General features: G+C 45.2%; 1 protein-coding gene across 2 annotated transcripts; it reads right to left on the reverse strand.

Annotated features, from left to right (window-relative positions):
• Positions 1-715: 715 nt before the first annotated feature.
• macroh2a2 (macroH2A.2 histone) lies at positions 716-8,291 on the reverse strand. Of its 2 annotated transcripts, none has more exons than XM_084460817.1 (9): positions 8,153-8,291; positions 6,477-6,663; positions 5,804-5,910; positions 3,209-3,403; positions 3,004-3,111; positions 2,791-2,890; positions 2,473-2,562; positions 1,788-1,962; positions 716-1,084 (listed from the first exon to the last, which is right to left on the reverse strand). In XM_084460817.1, the coding sequence occupies exons 2-9, from the start codon at positions 6,646-6,648 to the stop codon at positions 919-921; spliced, it is 1,113 nt and encodes a 370-aa protein (XP_084316943.1). In that variant the 5' UTR covers positions 6,649-6,663; positions 8,153-8,291; the 3' UTR covers positions 716-918. The 2 variants fall into 2 exon arrangements, with proteins under 2 accessions (XP_084316943.1, XP_084316944.1); XM_084460818.1 differs by having other exon boundaries at positions 8,188-8,287.
• Between the last annotated feature and the right edge of the window lie 8,842 nt (positions 8,292-17,133).

Raw genomic sequence — 17,133 nt, forward strand, 5'->3', positions numbered from 1 at the left:
GTGTGTGAATGTGTGTGTGAATGGGTGAATGAGAGGCCATTGTAAAGTGCTTTGAGTGCCGCTAAGGTGGAAAAGCGCTATATAAGTGCAGTCCATTTACCATTTAACTTTCTCCTTGAACGGTCTGTCCAGTTGTAGTGGATGAGACTGGTTTGTATATTTGGCTAAAGGGAGCATGACCTCCCTTTATCAAGGACGACTAGAAACCACAGCTGCGGGGCTCACCGGGTAAGGCGCGTCCCATATGAAGACTAGTTCTTCGCGCGGCGGACCAGGGTTCGATTCCCGGCTCTGGTCCTGTGCCGCATGTCTTCCCCTCTCTCTCTCCCACATTTCCTGTCTCTCTACACTGTCCTATAACGATAAAGCTGAAAAGCCCTAAAAATATCTTTAAAAAAAAAGATAGCTGCTCAAATCTAACAGTTCAAAGTCTCCAACAAACAACAACAAACCCGAAATGAGTGACGCCACAACATGCAAGTGCAGTAAAACCAGGGCTGGACCTGTGGTGTAAAACATCTGGATTTTTATTTCAAAGCAGAATGAGAAACTTTTTTTTTTTCTTCTTAGTAAACTAACTGTATCCGAAACTACAGAGGGATTCTGGCCACGAGAAAACAAACTGTCAAAATGGTCAACTTTGTACATGGAATGTAAAAACAATATTGGCTAAAATAAGAATGAGAAGCCATAGGGGATAAAGAGAGTTCTAGTCTAAAAGAATGTGATCTAAAAGGACAGTGTGACAAATGTGCACAGTACTTATCACTTTTTTTTTTTTTGACGCCTTTCCCTGGCCAGTTTCATTTCATCGTCATCTACCTCAGACCTTTCCATCAAACTATACCAGATGCACAGAACAAAACCCACCTGAAATACAAAAACACCCCCAAACCCAACACCCGCTCGCGAACCATCTTACTTGGCGTCCAGCTTGGCCATTTCCTGAAGGTATATTCCGATGCTCTCGCTGTCAAACAGTACAAAGTAAATGTTTTTCAGAGAGGAGGTGGTGGCGGAAACAAAATGGCTGGAGATGGCCTTGAGGATCAGCTGGGCGGCCGTCTGCTTTGGGAACCCGTTCCTTAGCCGGGGGAAAGAGATAGGTCTGCTTTAGGGGTGTGTGTGTGTGTGTGTGTGTGTCCAACTGCACACTAACAGGCTAACATGTACAGCTGTTCTCAGTCTCATACTTACCCATTTCACAGCACAAAAGTATGTTATAATTAGCTTGCGTCCTACAAACCTACATCTTCACCAGTGTTGGGCAAGTAACTTAATAAAAGTAATCAAGTTACTGATTACTTTCTCTAAATTGTAATTAGATTACTTCACTCATTGCTCGCTGAAAAGTAATGAGATTACTAATTACTTTACTTTTGAGTTACTTTCTAAAACCTTATCATTCCTTACCCGAATCATAGAAGTGCTGATTTAGGATCAGTTTTACATCTTAAATCCTAATCTGATTCTGTACCAGCTGATGACATAAACAGTCAGTTCAGCCATGCCTGCAGAGCCCGCATGCGCATATCAATCAAACGCGCATAAGTAACTCAAAAGTAATCCCACATTTATTAGATCAGTAACTAATCTGATTACTGAATTCTAATGTAATCCCTTCCATTACAAGTTACTGGAAAAAGTAATCTTGTTACGGTGATCTGTTACTTTATAATCAGTTACTCCCAACACTGATCGTCACCAGTTGAAAAGGGCTGGAGTCTAGCGTTAATGTTCCCGTGACTCAAGAGAGACCAGCTGTTCAATGTGGCGGCGCGTCTCACCGGCCAGCAGGGAGAGAGGGGAACGCCACGGACTTCAGCTTCTTCTCCTCGGCGGCGGACAGGCAGTTCTTCACCGTCTTCTCCAGCTGGTCCTCGCACTTCTCCGAGCCCCACTGGGGCACGTTACAGTGGATCACGAAGCGCGCCGCCATCCCGCTGGCCTGGCTCACCGCAACTATGGGGGAGGGGGGGGGGACAAAGACACGCCCACGTTTGACTCGGCGCCAGGTGAAAGTGGAGTCTGAATCGCACGCCCACTTTAAATCTCAAAACGCGATTCAGGGTCTGGAAAGTCTCCCAGCCAGAGTGATTTCTTGGTTGGGTTTCCAACCAGGCCAATCAACATCCTTCGAATGAGATGACGGAATTTAACTGAAGGGACGCGATTGGTTAGGGGGATGAAGTAATCTCCCTCTTCGGCAACGCCCATCTCAGAAAACGGCTGTAACGGGAGCCTGTTCAGACTGAATAATGAAGTGAAACAAAATGGCGAATCGGTCTGAATGTAAGGCTTGTGAAAAAGTGCCGATAGTATGTTGAGTTGGTTGATTTCATCACCCAGGGGTGCATATCAAAATGATGTGATGGCTGACACTGATGTGTCAAAAATTAACCTTTCATCATTCAACTTTTTCCACATAACTGCCCAGGGATGGTGTGTGTGGGTGTTGAGGTGTTCCCGTACCTGACGCTACCTCCAGAAGTCCCTGTGCTTTCCGCAGTTCTTTGACCGCCTCCTGGAACTCCCGGCCCCCCGCCTTCTCCAGGGCGTTGCCTGCGGACACGACCGGGTGAGAACGGAAGAGTTGAGCGTGTCTGAATGTCTGACCGATGGGTGTCTGAGGAGAGGTTGACCGCAGCTGGGACAGACAGGCTGAGAGAAGCTCGTTTATGTGTTGGATGAAGTGACAGGAAGAGAAGCCTCATCCACGCCTACTTCCAGGTCCATCTCTGCCATGGTGGGGTTGATTGTGTGTGTGTGTGTGAGAGAGGCCGTCCTCACCCACGCCGTCTTTCAGGTCCATCTCTGCGTTGGTGGGGTTGATGATCCCCTCCACCTTGATCGTCCCGATCTTGCTCATCTCACTCTCCGTTAGTGAAAGCTGTAAACAGAGCCACGGTAACGACCAGGAAGACGAGCGCCTACGACATTTACGCCTACGTACACGAGTATATCAGCATTCTACGCGTTCTAGACACGCCCCCCGAGGCTTACCTTCTGTCCGAGGAACAGGCTTTTGGCTGATAGGATCGTGAACCCATCGCCTGGTTCGTCTTCCACTGTCGAGTTCGCTACGACTTCTTTGTCGTTTTCTGTGCTTTTCTTTGTGGAATGAAAAAAAAAAAGCGCCAGATATAAATATCGATAAAAATCACCAGAAAATATGAGAACGGGTCATAATAAACGAATATGAACGAACCCTTGGTTTGCGGCCTGGTTTTCCCTTCCCTTTCTTGACGGAGGGCTTCTTGATGGTCTTGACGCGCGCCTCGCGCTTCTCGGGCACGGCGGCCTGCGTGTCCACCTTGACCCGGCCGCCGCGCTTCTTGGACAGCAGCTCCGGGTGGATGCGAGGCAGGACGCCGCCGTTCGATATGGTCACCCCTCGCAGGAGCTGGGAGGACGACAAGCTCGCCGTCATCTGCTGAACTACCTCAGATAACGCGTCGCCTAGCTTCACCGCTAATACACACCGCTACTGACAAGCTGGATCAACACAGTTACAATATGTTTAGGGATGCGCAATAAATAATCGGACCGATATCAGGAATAATGACGTCATGCAGATAAATCCGATAACGTTAAGAATAGCTCGGATAAAAATAAATAAATAAAAGCTCAGATAATAAAGTGGGATTGCGTAGCTTAGTACTCTATTGTATGATTAGGAAGAGGTCTGTTTGATTTCTCTCTTGGCTCCGCCCAGTTTGTCTGTACTATGGTGTGGATGGATTGGGAAGAGGGAAGTTTTTTTCTTTTGAGACAAATCAAGCGTTCCCTTTCTCCTGCCTGTGCCCTAAACGGCCTGTCAAACTTCCCCTGCAGAGAAGATCTGTGTAAATAAACACTTTACTTAGGCTAATGTTTACATTTGCCATTCATTTGAAAGAAAGAGTTTTGTTTCCATTACTTTATGGAGCACAACAACCTAGCATCTGCACTGAATTGTTTATCTGCTAAGAAGAGTGATTCACTAGTTGTATAAATGAGAGGCCATTGTAAAGCGCTTTGAGTGCCGCTAAGGTGCTAAAGCGCTATATAAGTGCCGTCCATTTACCATTTATGTCGACAGATTCTTGAAGTCAAGCAGTCTTTTTTTTTTTGCTCCACTTTTAAGATGCGCTGATGAGCTAAGACCACTCACCTGCCTGGTGATTTATACAGGACAGACCAATCATTCGTTTTAGATCTAGGCTGTTACCGTAGCTATTTGTTGCGCAGTAAAAGGAAACTTAAGACTGATATAACGGAGGGAAGAAGGCAGGGAACCCCTGGCACGCATTTCCAAAATGGGCATTTCCCAAAGGGACTATCACGACACAAAACTGCTTCCCTAGATCAATCTCCTTGTATTAATATCCGCTGGAAAAAAGTTTCCCATAGACCAGAGCTCTTAACATCCGTGAAAATGATTCAGTGACGGCCAAAACATTTCCTTGTTGACTGCTGCCCAACGCAGGGCCTCTTCGCGCACGCTTTGAAATGCGCAGCTGAGAAGACTATCGTCTAACGTAGGCTATGGGAAACGCTGCATAAAAACAAGGGGGCATCTGAAGTAGATGGACAATTTCGGCTGGATGATTCATGTTTAGCCAAGAAAAGCAGGCGTTTTTTCATTATGCTGCCTGCCAGTTTGACAGCTGTCCCGACTCCCTTAGGCATATGAGGGGAAAAAAATTAACGAATCGATGAATTTCTGGTTTGAACAGGCGAACCTGATTCAACTCACAGCGTCGGGTACAGACCTAACTTTCTGCGAGCCCAGTGTGTCATCAAATTCTGTTTATCTAAGAATAAAGATAATCTACTAGCGGATCAATTAGCACAAATATGACCACGGACTGAGAAAAGGCACAATTAAATATTTTTCAAAGGATTCCACTCGTTGAAACCCCATTCCCTACACCTTAATCTTCTGCTACACTTTTTATGATGATTCTCAAAGCAGCTTTACCTTGTCCAAGTAGAATTGTTCTGTTCCAGGCTGGTGAAAAAGCAGATGCAGCTCCTAACTACTGAAATCCTATCTGGTCCACACACACCATCTGGTGTCAGCTGAAACTCCCTCAGCACTGAGACAAAGGACTACCTTATGCTTTCATGACACATTGGAAACCGCAGCTCTCCTCATCTCCGTGTCCATCTCCGTGTCCACTCCGCGGTCTCGTGTGTTTCAGGACGCCGGTGTGGGTCCAGACTCATCACTGTTTTTTTTATTTTATTTGTTCATTCTGCGTGTCGCAATGCGGTTGTATTGTTCACAAATTCGATTTTTGATCGTACCGTATTTTTCCCATGAACCTTTGCGGTATCAGACCAGTTTCTGTCTGAATGGACAGCAGGAGCGTCTAACGCGGTTTCACACAGTAGAAATACCGACTGTGGACTTGACCCGTGCACTGAACCAGCTCGTTCCAACTAGACCCGCTCTCCAGCCAGGTGGGGAAGCTGATTGGTGGGGTCAGCAGGTTCAGTGCATGGGTGGAATATCAACACGGTCAGCATTTTGACTTTCTGAAGTTTGACGCCTCTGCTGTCGCACGATCACGTGCGCTTCTCTCAGGCGCTGGTGTGTACCACATTAACGAGAGGTAAAACTCTATTCAGGTTAAGGAAGATTTAAATACGCCCGTTCAACGACGAAAACAACAAAATTAATGAGCTAGAATCAAACGAAAAAAACAGAATCAGAAAACGATCATCGATGCCCAGCCTTAAATCTCGCTCGACCAAAAAACCTGTGAAACCGCCTTCTGTTCTTGAAAAGGAATAATCGGTGTCACTGTTCTGTTACCTGGTTGAGCTCCTCGTCGTTGGCGACTGCCAGTTTGATGTGCCTGGGGGTTATCCGGCCCTTCTTGTTGTCCCTGGCTGCGTTGCCGGCCAACTCCAAAATTTCAGCTGAACAAAATATTAAAGAGACAGTCTATATAAAACAATATAAAAACTATCGGGTTTTTTTTCTGTTTCCCGTAGGCCTATTGCTAATTATACATTTAAATTGATGATGCAACTATTGTGACTGTTTCTTGGTCTGCTGCGTGTGATGACATGGTGTGTGTGTGTGTGTGTGTGTGTGTGTGTGTGTGGGGGGGGGGGGTTCTGTGAGTACATCTCTCTGTACACGATGTAGTTCCTCTATGTGTGTGTGTGTGTGTGTGTGTTCCTCCAGGCTAGATGTCCACCAACCTGCTAGGTACTCTGTGTGTGTGTGTGTGTGTGTTCCTCCAGGCTGGATGTCTACCAACCTGCTAGGTACTCTGTGTGTGTGTGTGTGTGTGTGTGTGTGTGTGTGTGTGTGTGTGTGTGTGTTCCTCCAGGCTTGATGTCCACCAACTTGCTAGGTACTCTATGTGTGTGTGTGTGTGTGTTCCTCCAGGCTGGATGTCCACCAACTTGCTAGGTACTCTATGTGTGTGTGTGTGTGTGTGTGTGTGTGTGTTCCTCCAGGCCGGATGTCCACCAACCTGCGAGGTACTCTATGACGGCGGCCATGTAGACCGGGGCGCCCATGCCGATGCGGTACTTGTGGGTTCCGGTGCGGAGGTACCTCATCATCCTCCCCACCGGGAAGATGACCCCGGCCCGGGCCGAGCGAGAAAGCTTCGTGCTCTTCTTCTTACCGCCGCGCGCCGACATCCTGCGTCAGTAGCTCTGATTGGACAGTCAAATCAATCAATCAGTCAAATCAATCAATCAGTCAAATCAATCAATCAGTCAAATCAATCAATGGACAGTCAAATCAATCAATCAATCAATCACAGTTCAGTTTAGTGAGTAGAGCTAAAAGTGTAAATTGCTATACAGTGGGCAGTATCACGTTTCAATAAATTCCCATCTGCTTCAAAATATATTCCAGTTTGTTCATATCCAGTTGTTTTTAAAAGTGTAAAACGGTTTTGCAGGCGTATGCCTCAGATGGCCATTTTGAACTCTTACTCTTGAATCTATATAGAGAACGGAGAACAGTATGAGGGTTCCCACATGTGGAGAACAGTATGAGGGTTCCCACGTGTTGCCGAGCCAAGATAGATGCCATCAAGGTGTGACCCTACAGGTGACAGCAGTGTCAGCAGAGCAGACGGACTTAATATCAGTAGATATGTAGACTACTGTATTTAAACATTTGAAAGATTGTGGATTTATTTGAGAAGCTTGAGATTGTGAATCTATTGTATTAACATATTGTCCCCGTGCAACCTTGAAAACACTTTGCAATGCAAATTATATCTGTAGGCTTAGTAAAAAATAAGCAAATCATGCAGTGGAATAGACACACTGTTGGCGGATTAACATAAATTATGCATATTTAGTTGGAATAAAAATTACATTGCACTGTTGCAAGTCAATTGTTGAATCGCCATGCTTATTGACAACATTGCAATTCTGCTGATGGCATTTTGGACGGATTCATTCTGATACTGAAGGTGAGGATCGCTCGGGAAGGTTGAAGCGTCGTCTGCTTTCTCCTAAACCCACAGACCCCATGGGTTCCTATGTAAACAAACTGCACTGTACACTGTGCACTCGAGGGCCCTGTAGTAATAGTAATAATCCACAACACTGTAACGTGCAAACGTCGCCTCGATCATGCACTGAATGATATCTACCATATTTTGAGTGCTACCCCTGATTTCTGTCGTGCATTTGAGACATAAAACGAGGGATCCACTCGTGCCACCTACAGTAGGCGCTGCAATTAAGACACTAATGTTTCCAAACATAAAACGGTTAAAATAAGATATGGTAGAACCGCCGATCATGCATACAGTATTACAGGGCTGTGCAACTGTGCATACATGGACTCCCTGTTCTGCAGGGTATAAATAGACTCTGTGCTACGTGCGTATTTCCAGATCTCCAAAATGCGTGTTGGAGGATTACGCACGACACCTATGGCATTAACGCACGCATCTCGACTAGGTCGCCTGTGCGATGACACGTCGGTTCTATAAGAGAAAGGGTCATGCATAGAAGAGCCGTAACCTTTCATGCAAACTCTTGTTTCTGTCTCCCCTCCCCCGTTGAAGCTGCAGCTTCCATTTTGTTTTCGAGCCCATTGGAAGTGGATCTGATCAGACGCGGAAAGTACGCACGAATCCGGATATGCACGGATTCGTGCAAATTCCCCCCAACTTTGTACCTGTTTGTCCTCCTTTGACACAAATCAACGCTGACCTCAGTGGTGCCCTTTGAAAATCCCCCGAGGAATGTGAGTGTAATGTAATTTTCTTATCCACTGTCCTCCGTGTGCGGATCCTGTTCCTAAAAACTCCAGCGTACAGTCAGGACGAAGAGTGTGGAATGTCAAGAGGGGACACTTAGATGAATTTTCTGGCACCCGCCTGAAGAGGGCGCGAGAGTAGCGTTTCCGCCATTATGGACTGTCGTCTGCTGCTGAATTCATCCAGTCAAGTCGACAAGAAGACTACAAATCAGCAGTGGAAAAAACGAACTGTTCTGAAATATATTGTCAGACCTGTCAGAGTACATGTCCAGAACTTGCCTTTCACTGGTTCCCCAAATATTCTGACAGCTAATTATTTGTTTAACATGTTCACAAAAGTGTAGAAATTTACTGGACCTGTCAGTGCTAGCCAACTTAACTAGCTAGCTAATGTTCGCTGCTCACAAAAGATCCTGACAGGATTGTTTGTTTACCGTGTTCACAAAAGTGTAGAAATTAAAGTTTACTAGACCTGAGCTGTATAGTTAGATAATGTACCCATTGTAATACAGTTTACAGTTAACCATTGTAAACTAGCAGGAATGTCTCTGAGACTTGCTTCTGGTTAATGTGTTTTTTATCTGTCCTGTACACAGAAAGGCATCACATCACAGCCATATACAGATGGGGTCCCAGGGGACTCTGCTGTCTCTTCTTTCAAACATAAGGGCTGTACTATAACATAAATGTAAAGTAATGTAATAGTTTATATGTATTATTTTAGTATATTATTAGTTTGTGTGTGTTTTCAGGTCGTGGTGGTCACGGTGACAGCTCTGACTGTAGTTTGAGCGTGAATACCGGGCTATTACTGGTCTGATGTTCAACAACTTGGACAAGACCAGCTGTGAGGAGGACCTTGATGTCTTCCTGCTGCAGGTCACACACACACCTCCCAGGAGAGTAACCAGGTGGTCACCAGCACTGAGCTGCTCGGGGACGAGCACAGCTTTGCTAGATAGACTTCTGATGGTTGATCTGCCGGTCAGATACTGACAACCTGGGCATTCATGGTCAGGTATTTTTGGTACCTCTTTACTTTTAGGGTACTTTGATGGAGAAGTTACTCAGATTTTTACACTATACACTGTATATGCATTGCAGTAGTATGAAGGTTCTGTGTGACAACAGAGCGGTGTGTGACAGGAAGACGCGCCAAGAGGCGCTCATCTACACGGTCAAGTTATTGTTACGCATCAGAATCCATCACATCCTGCGGGAGGAAGACCGCCATACTGTATCTCTCAGCCAAACCAGAAGAGAAACAGAACGTTTCTCAAAATCAGTCATCAATAAAACACGCATGTATTAGTGTAGCTTTGTTGTAAGATATTTAAGAAAAACGTTATTGTCCATTAAATGTACATGTTATGAAAATTTGTCTTTGGCACTCTGGCAACACAGTATAAAAATTGCCAAAAATTAAAGTGCATAAAAACCAACATGAAATTATTCTATAGTGAACTGTTCTCTTGGGCTTTTTTTGGGGGGGGGGACTTATTGTATTATAGTATATCCTTGTTTTATAGTATATCCTTGTTTAGCATGGCTACAGCAGAGGGCACACATGATTTCTTGTATCCATCATTTATAAATGTAGTCTGCGTTGGTCTGAAAGGTGACTTCATTGTCAATGGCCGCGTTTCCCGATAAAGAACCTTCTTAAGCAACCCTTTGTATGGGAGTTACAGAAGAAGTACTTTGGAGTTAAGTGCTTCTTAACTTGTTCGGGTAACCAATGACTGTTCCCAGGTCTTTAAAGTGAGCGGCCTTTTCCACTTCTTGCCCCTTCATGATAGCCGGCCCTATGCTGTCTGCTCCCAGAATGCTCCTTGGTATTACTGAAGATGGCTGGTCTAGCCAAGTTATAGCTTGTATGTAAAGAAGGGTATGAACAATGATAAAATGGAAGTATAGCTGGGATGTAAATATGGTATAAACAATGATGAAACATAAGTGTAGGTATGTAAATATACGTATATGAACATAGATTTCAATATGAAACAAGAATTTCTGTGGAAATTAAATTCAGTGAAAAAAAAAGAAAGCCTTGTGTCAAATTTTATCTTTTATAAGCCTGTATGGATGTAGCTTCATTACGATAAAATAAAAAGTGAAATCGTAATAGTGGGAATGTATTATTTAGTAAACGGAAGTGTCAACATGAAAAAGTGAGTGCATGCCAGCTAACAGTGCAACAACCTGACAGTCCAAAATGGCGGCGGCCCGGCTCAGCAGCCCAGTGTATTGGTTCCATAGCAGAATCAATGGAGTGTTCCCTCTTGGCATTCCATGCGCTTTGGTCAGGAGGTGATGCTGCAAAGCTGACAGACAGGAAACCCCAATGAAAACGCCCCCTCGCCCCCCCAATATGGCGCCAAGGCCGGGGAGAATGTTGTTGTTGTTTGAAATGAAGACATGTTGATGTTAATGTAGGACCATACTGTACGTTCAGTATCTACCTGTCATTAAAAATCGAATACACCTTGGTCAATTGGCATGGTTGCTGCCAATGCATGGTAGCTTTAGCAGGTAGATGGTATATTTGGTGCAGATATTACCCTTGTCTATTAATGTGGATGATCATGTAATCTTTGATCCAAATGATATTTGTTTTGCTTTTAATAAGCAGTTCACTGAAGCTGGGTACTTATTTGATAGGTTGCATACTGGGCTGGCTTCCTTGGATACTGATTCAGGTTGCATTCCCTCTTTGGACCATGTCTCTCATTTCTCATTTCAGTCTTTTACACCTAGTGAAATGTTAGGAATCTTGCAATCCATAGACCCTAAGTGTTCTACTGGTGAGGACAATCTAGATTTTTATTTTTTATTTTTATAAAACTGGCAGCCCCAGTCAGGGGCGTTGCACAAAATTCTGGGCCCTATAAATGATATACATTAACAATCTCTGTGGGCCCCCTGATTCTTTTGATCCATGACTCTCATATCTTTTGATAAAGAACATTTATTCTTAAATAGGAGCCAACAACTGTACACAAATACACAAAATAAAACAGTGACTGGTAAGAAAAAAAGGTCTGGAGCAACATTTCTCTCAGAGGAGGAATTCTACCTGTATTTCTCATTAGTCACAAAGCTTTGTTTTTGACAAACATTTAACAAACATGCACTGAGAGGATGAATAATTGAACTGAGAATCAAATACTGTATTGCTTTAGGAATGAGAATGTACAGTCGAATTGAGTAGGAAGGTAGTTAGTAGTGATTAATCTGATATAATAACTGCAGCCATAGCTGGTTGGAACTGTATTCTGCAGCCCAAAAGTGCACATCTCCAAACAGGTAAATATTAAGTTTCAATGAGAACAGAGACTAAAAAAGACCTTTCAAGGAAAGATACCAATGGAAACCATTTAAATGTTATGACTGGTTTCTGCTTTTCACACCAAAATAGAACCCGCAATAGCACAAACTGTCTACTGTTTACTGTAAAAATAAATAAATAAATAATAATAATAATAGCCCTGCTGACACGTGACGCTGGACTTATGTGAATTGTGACCAGTAAATGTCCACTGACGGGTCTTTTTGTTTGCAAAATCAATGATAATCTCTAAAGTCCAATTGGTTGGCTAATTGGCTTTTGATTGACAGAAGGGCGAGGCTGTTCAGCCTATCCTGGGACATTGTTGATCTCAGGTAGTTCTTAAAGGTATAACATGTTATATGTGGATTAAAGGAATAGTAAAGGGAAAATGCATGTTTAGCCCTGTTTTAGGGTTACTAGTGATCATATACAATGATTCAGATCAAAACGTTGACAAAACTAGCACTTTTGAGAAAGTTGTTAATTGCTCTACCACCGTTCTGGTCATACAATGGATGTGGGTGGGCACCTTGAAAAATCATTCAAAAACATGTTAAACTCTCGATTTCAAAGACAAGAAACTCACCTAGGTGTTAGTTGGCGTTCTGACATATAATTCGCCATAAAGTAAGATTCTAGTTCATCTGGAAAGGCTTTTTTTAAATATTTACCATCAAACTATTTAGTCGCAGCACATACGTGTGTAAACTTCCGCTTTAACTGATTTCGATATTGCGCAATACCTTGATCTCGCGCTAGGTGACGTCCGTGGATCCCGCTCAGCGTCCTTATTTGAAAAGCTAACCGCTACAACAAGACAGGCTCGTGCGGAGAATCTGTTTGGGATCTCAACAATGACGCGCTATTGGGCCGTTGGCAATTATGGCAAAAAACGTTAATCTGTAACTTGTCATACTTCCCTACAACGATCCCGCAAGATTGAAGTTGTGGCTAGAATCTCTTTACTTGGACGTAAACACACCCGTGGATATTCTTCGGGTCTTAGATCACCGTGTGTGCGCTTTGCTTTTTGAGGACAAATGTTATAAGCCTAGACTATTCTCGAAGAAATCTCCCAAAAGGGTCTTCCTCAAACGTGATGCTGTTCCGACTTTACATAGAGGAACGTGTTATGGTTCAGGCCGGGTCCGCCCCGGCTCACCCCCTGCTCCCAGTCTGGACCCGCGTTCCTGCCCCGGACCCCCGATTCGCCCCGGACCCCTGGTTCGCCCCGGACCCCTGGTCCACTCTGCTCACCCCCTGCTCCCAGTCTGGACCCGCGTTCCTGTTCCTGCCCCGGACCCCCGATTCGCCCCGGACCCCTGGGTCGCCCCGGACCCCTGGTCCACTCTGCTCACCCCCTGATCCCGGCCTGGATTCCTGACCCTGAGCTCCTGTGCCCCCTGGACCTTCCTGGACCTTCCTGGACCTTCCTGGACCTTCCTGGACCTTCCTGGACCTTCCTGGACCCTGAGCACCTCCTCTCCCAGACTGCCCCTGCACTACCCCCAGAGACTATTGTACGCTTTGTCCACATTCTTACTTGGTTTTGTTCTACCTCCTTGTGTGTTTGGTCTTGTGTTCGTTGTCTTGTCTTCTATGTTGGTTTGTGTCCTCCCAGCCCTAGCTCTAGACACATGTCCCCTCACTAGTCTCACGTCCCTCCTCTCCTGGCCCTTTAGTTCCCCCCTCTAGTTCTGCCCTGTCCCTTTCCCTGTGCCAGCCTCGTTCCCTGTTCCCTTCCCTTGTGTCCTCGTTCCTGTGTCCTTGTGTTGGTGTCTTGTTGGAATCCCTCCATGTCTGGGTGATTGTCTGCACCTGTGTCTCGTTATGTCTCGTTGCACACCTGTACGTTGTTCCTTGATTGTTCTCCCAGAGTATATATGCCCTCCTGTTTCCTTGTTCTCTGTCGGTTCATTCTCAATGTTAGTGCGTGTTTCCCCTGCGTTTCCTCCCGGTAATATTTTGGATATTAAAACGTATATTCTGAACCTGAGCTGCTTGCCTGCCGTCTGCTTTTGGGTCCTACCTCCACCAGCCTCAAACCCTAACAGAACGACAGAAGACGAACGAGTGGAAGAACTTGAGGTAAGTTCTTATTGCCAGATGTGTGTGTGTGCGCCCATGTCCCTACTAACACAGTACGTAAAGCTGATGGACACATTGGGTGCAGTTTGGTAAATGTGGCGACGGTACCAACAGCGGACCTAGCTGACACCTAACTGACACGTGTCTATACAGTCGCAAAATAACCAAAATAACCGACCTCAAGGAGACTGTAAGGGAACGTAGCGTCACTGCTGCTTAAATCCGTAACTACGATGTAATTAAATAACGTGACAATGCTGTTACATTACAGTCCCACCCTGACTTTATTGGAAATGTATACATTTGTCACAGTGGGTCAGAACATTTGTAAATTACATAGGTTTTAAAATTAATTTTGAAGTCATACAGTTACAGAATTGTAATAATCTCTTCCATTTGCTCTAGTTATACTATATTCAGGCTCGAAACGATAAGCGCTGCCGTCAAAGTCTAATTCCTCGCGATCAAATTCATACTCTTCTAGATCAACCATTTTGATGTGCGTTTTCTGAACTGTAGTCTAGGGCTTCCTTGTCTGTGAGCTAAAAAGTAGCGTGAGCAGTGAGCAAACTAGCTAGCCTAGCTAACATAAACAATAGCTACCGTAAGTAGTTCCGCTTCCTGAATCCCCTCTGCGGATTGATCTACACATCTACAACGGTCGCGTCAACACAAGTCAATAGATTTCATAAAATGATCAATTAAACCCTACAGGATTCATACTTTGCAGCGAATTTGATGCCAGAACACCAACGGACACCAATTACCCCCTCGGTGAGCTTCTTGTCTTTGAAATCGAGGGTTTAACATGTTTTTGAATGATTTTCCAAGATGCCCATCCACATCCATTGTATGACCAAAACGGTGGTAGAGCAATTATCAACTTTCTCGAAAATGCTAGTTTTGTCAACGTTTTGATCTGAACCATTGTATATGATCATAAGTAACCTTAAAACAGGGCTAAACATGCATTTTCCCTTTACTACTCCTTTAACCGATCTCTCACGGCCCTTCTCAGGGACACTCTGACCCCTAGAAGCAAACACCATCCACCCTATTTCTCTCTAGCCAGCAGACTGGACACCCAACTCTCTAGCCAGAGACATATACTGTAGGGGAATGCTTCCCAAGACAAAACAATGCATTGCGGATAGGCCTATCTTGGCATGACAAACATAAGACATGTAGACATACATTCACATCCAGCACTGGCTCATTTTATGTGTTGAGAGACCATGTGTGGTATACTGAGATTCACTGATTCATTTTTATGATCGGGATATCGAACCCACTCACCCAGTTGGGTCTGATTGTCTGTCCGGGGTCGTTCAGGTCACAGCTGCACTGCCAGGCGTCTCCCGTGGCTGTAGCTGTCTGCTTTGGCTGATGACCAGTCTTGGATCGGTTCGATGTCCGATCCGGGTCACGGCACCAATTGTTGACTTTCGTTGTCTTTTATTATTGTCCTTATTCAGCTCTGCGTTGTGTTTTGATTGGGTGGGAGTCCAATGCTTTCACCGCTACTCTACTTGTGCAGTGGAGATCGGCGGGTGGGTTTTGGTGTCACTTCTTTATTTTGGTGTGCTGGGACTACTGCCTCTTGTGGTGGCAACAGAGAAATGCAGGTCAACATTCAACGGAGTAAGGGAGGGAGGAAGTGACAACCCGACAAACGCTATCTATGGTGCGCTGGCTTATAGCCATGCACAAAAAGAACAGTAGAGGGCAGTGAAAGACCATTTTTGATACCTGCACCCAAAAGCACACGGTTATTTTAAGATTAGACCGTTTTGAAACAATTTGATTGAACATGGACTGGCAGAAATATGAGATCAGACGATATGAGATGATGAAGGGTGGATGATGAGTCAATAATGTGGAGGTACGGAGGTAGTGAATTGGATTCTCCATATCAGACTATTCTAGCAGGCTTCAGATCTTATTCCTCATGGGTTGTATATCCCCTCTTCTCCACTAGAGGGCACTGGTTGCATGTCCTCTAATATTATCTGAGCCATTAAATCACCAGTGGACTCTGACATGTTGAATGGTCAGAGATTATTCATTGTAGTTAATTGTTAATTGTGCTAATTAGGTCATTATTATTATTAGGTGTGTATTGACCATATTCATTAGTAGATTATTATTTCAAGACATATTTTAAGATATATCGCATATATGTAATATTCTACATTGTATTGCATTGTATTACAATAAAGGTCTGTATTATATTACTTCTTACACAATATAATAGCAGATGGCTAGATCAATATAATGAAGATACTTATGATTGATTAAAACCACACTGGTTTATGTGGTTTCCAGAAGGTTCCAGTCCTGTATCCCCAATTTTCCCAATCAAGCCCACACAGTTGCAAGGTTATCTTTAATAATTTAGTATATTTTAGACATTAAACATAGTCCAGATTATCCTTGACAAAGTCCAGCATACCACAACCTGACTGACCACACCCTGGCTGACCACACCACACATCACACTGACCACACCCTGACTGACCACCCCACACTGACTGACCACCCCACACCCTGACTGACCACACCCTGACTGACCACATCACACTGACCACACCCTGACTCTGACCACACCCTGACTGACCACACCACACTATCTTCCTAGTTCCGTGGACAATACAAGAACCAGATATAGAGTTACAAGAGAGGACTTGTGTGCATTGGCATTGGCCTTAGTCACCATTGGAGGACGACAGATCCCGTTTGACCTTACCTCGTCAGCGGGCTCAGAGGACAGTCCTGTCCGTCTGTCTCTCTGTCTGTCCGTCCGTCTGTCTATCCGTCCATCTGTCTGTCCCTCTGTCTGTCCATCCGTCTGTCAGAGCTACCGTTCACAGCTCAGAGGACAGTCCTGTCTGTCTGTCTCTCTGTCTGTCCGTCCGTCCGTCCATCCGTCTGTCCCTCTGTCTGTCCATCCGTCTGTCAGAGCTACCGTTCACAGCTCAGAGGACAGTCCTGTCTGTCTGTCTCTCTATCCGTCCATCCGTCTGTCCCTCTGTCTGTCCTTCCGTCTGTCAGAGCTACCGTTCGCAGCTCCAGAGGCAGCGGGAGGCCTCGGCGGGAGACCAGGCATCAGATGGCTTCCCCAGGCCTGCTGCTGTCTGGGTTCCTTCTCAGCCTGGCTTCGGTGGGGGGTGGTGGGGAGGGTGGGAGGGGTGGGGGGGTGGGTTGTGGGGGGTGGGAGGGGAGGGGTGGGGTGGCTGGGGACCCGGGGGGAGGGGCTTCTGTCTGAGCGGAGCATCGCTGAGTCAGCGTTCTCTGTGTGGGATGATTAAAACACCTGGAGGCGACGGCCTAAACAAACCAGCTCCTAGCAGGCTGGTGACCAGGCCGGTCGGCTCCTAGCAGGCTGGTGACGAGGCTGGCCGGCTCCTAGCGGGCTGGCGCACCATTTATTCATCTCATTTAATGCAATAATCAACTAAATGAAAACCAGCACATGTAT

The sequence above is a fragment of the Borostomias antarcticus genome (assembly GCF_949987555.1).
Source record: "Borostomias antarcticus genome assembly, chromosome: 34".
Lineage (NCBI taxonomy): Eukaryota > Metazoa > Chordata > Actinopteri > Stomiiformes > Stomiidae > Borostomias > Borostomias antarcticus.

What these genes read in the sequence shown, in the direction of transcription:
- macroh2a2 (XM_084460817.1), bottom strand. Translation starts at nt 6,648, where the DNA reads ATGTCGGCGCGCGGCGGTAAGAAGAAGAGCACGAAGCTTTCTCGCTCG. An exon ending in CGTCATAGAGTACCTCGCAG is followed by an intron (nt 5,911 to 6,476) that starts GTTGGTGGACAT and finishes TATTTTGTTCAG; the next exon opens with CTGAAATTTTGGAGTTGGCC. An exon ending in AACCAGGCCGCAAACCAAGG is followed by an intron (nt 3,112 to 3,208) that starts GTTCGTTCATAT and finishes CATTCCACAAAG; the next exon opens with AAAAGCACAGAAAACGACAA.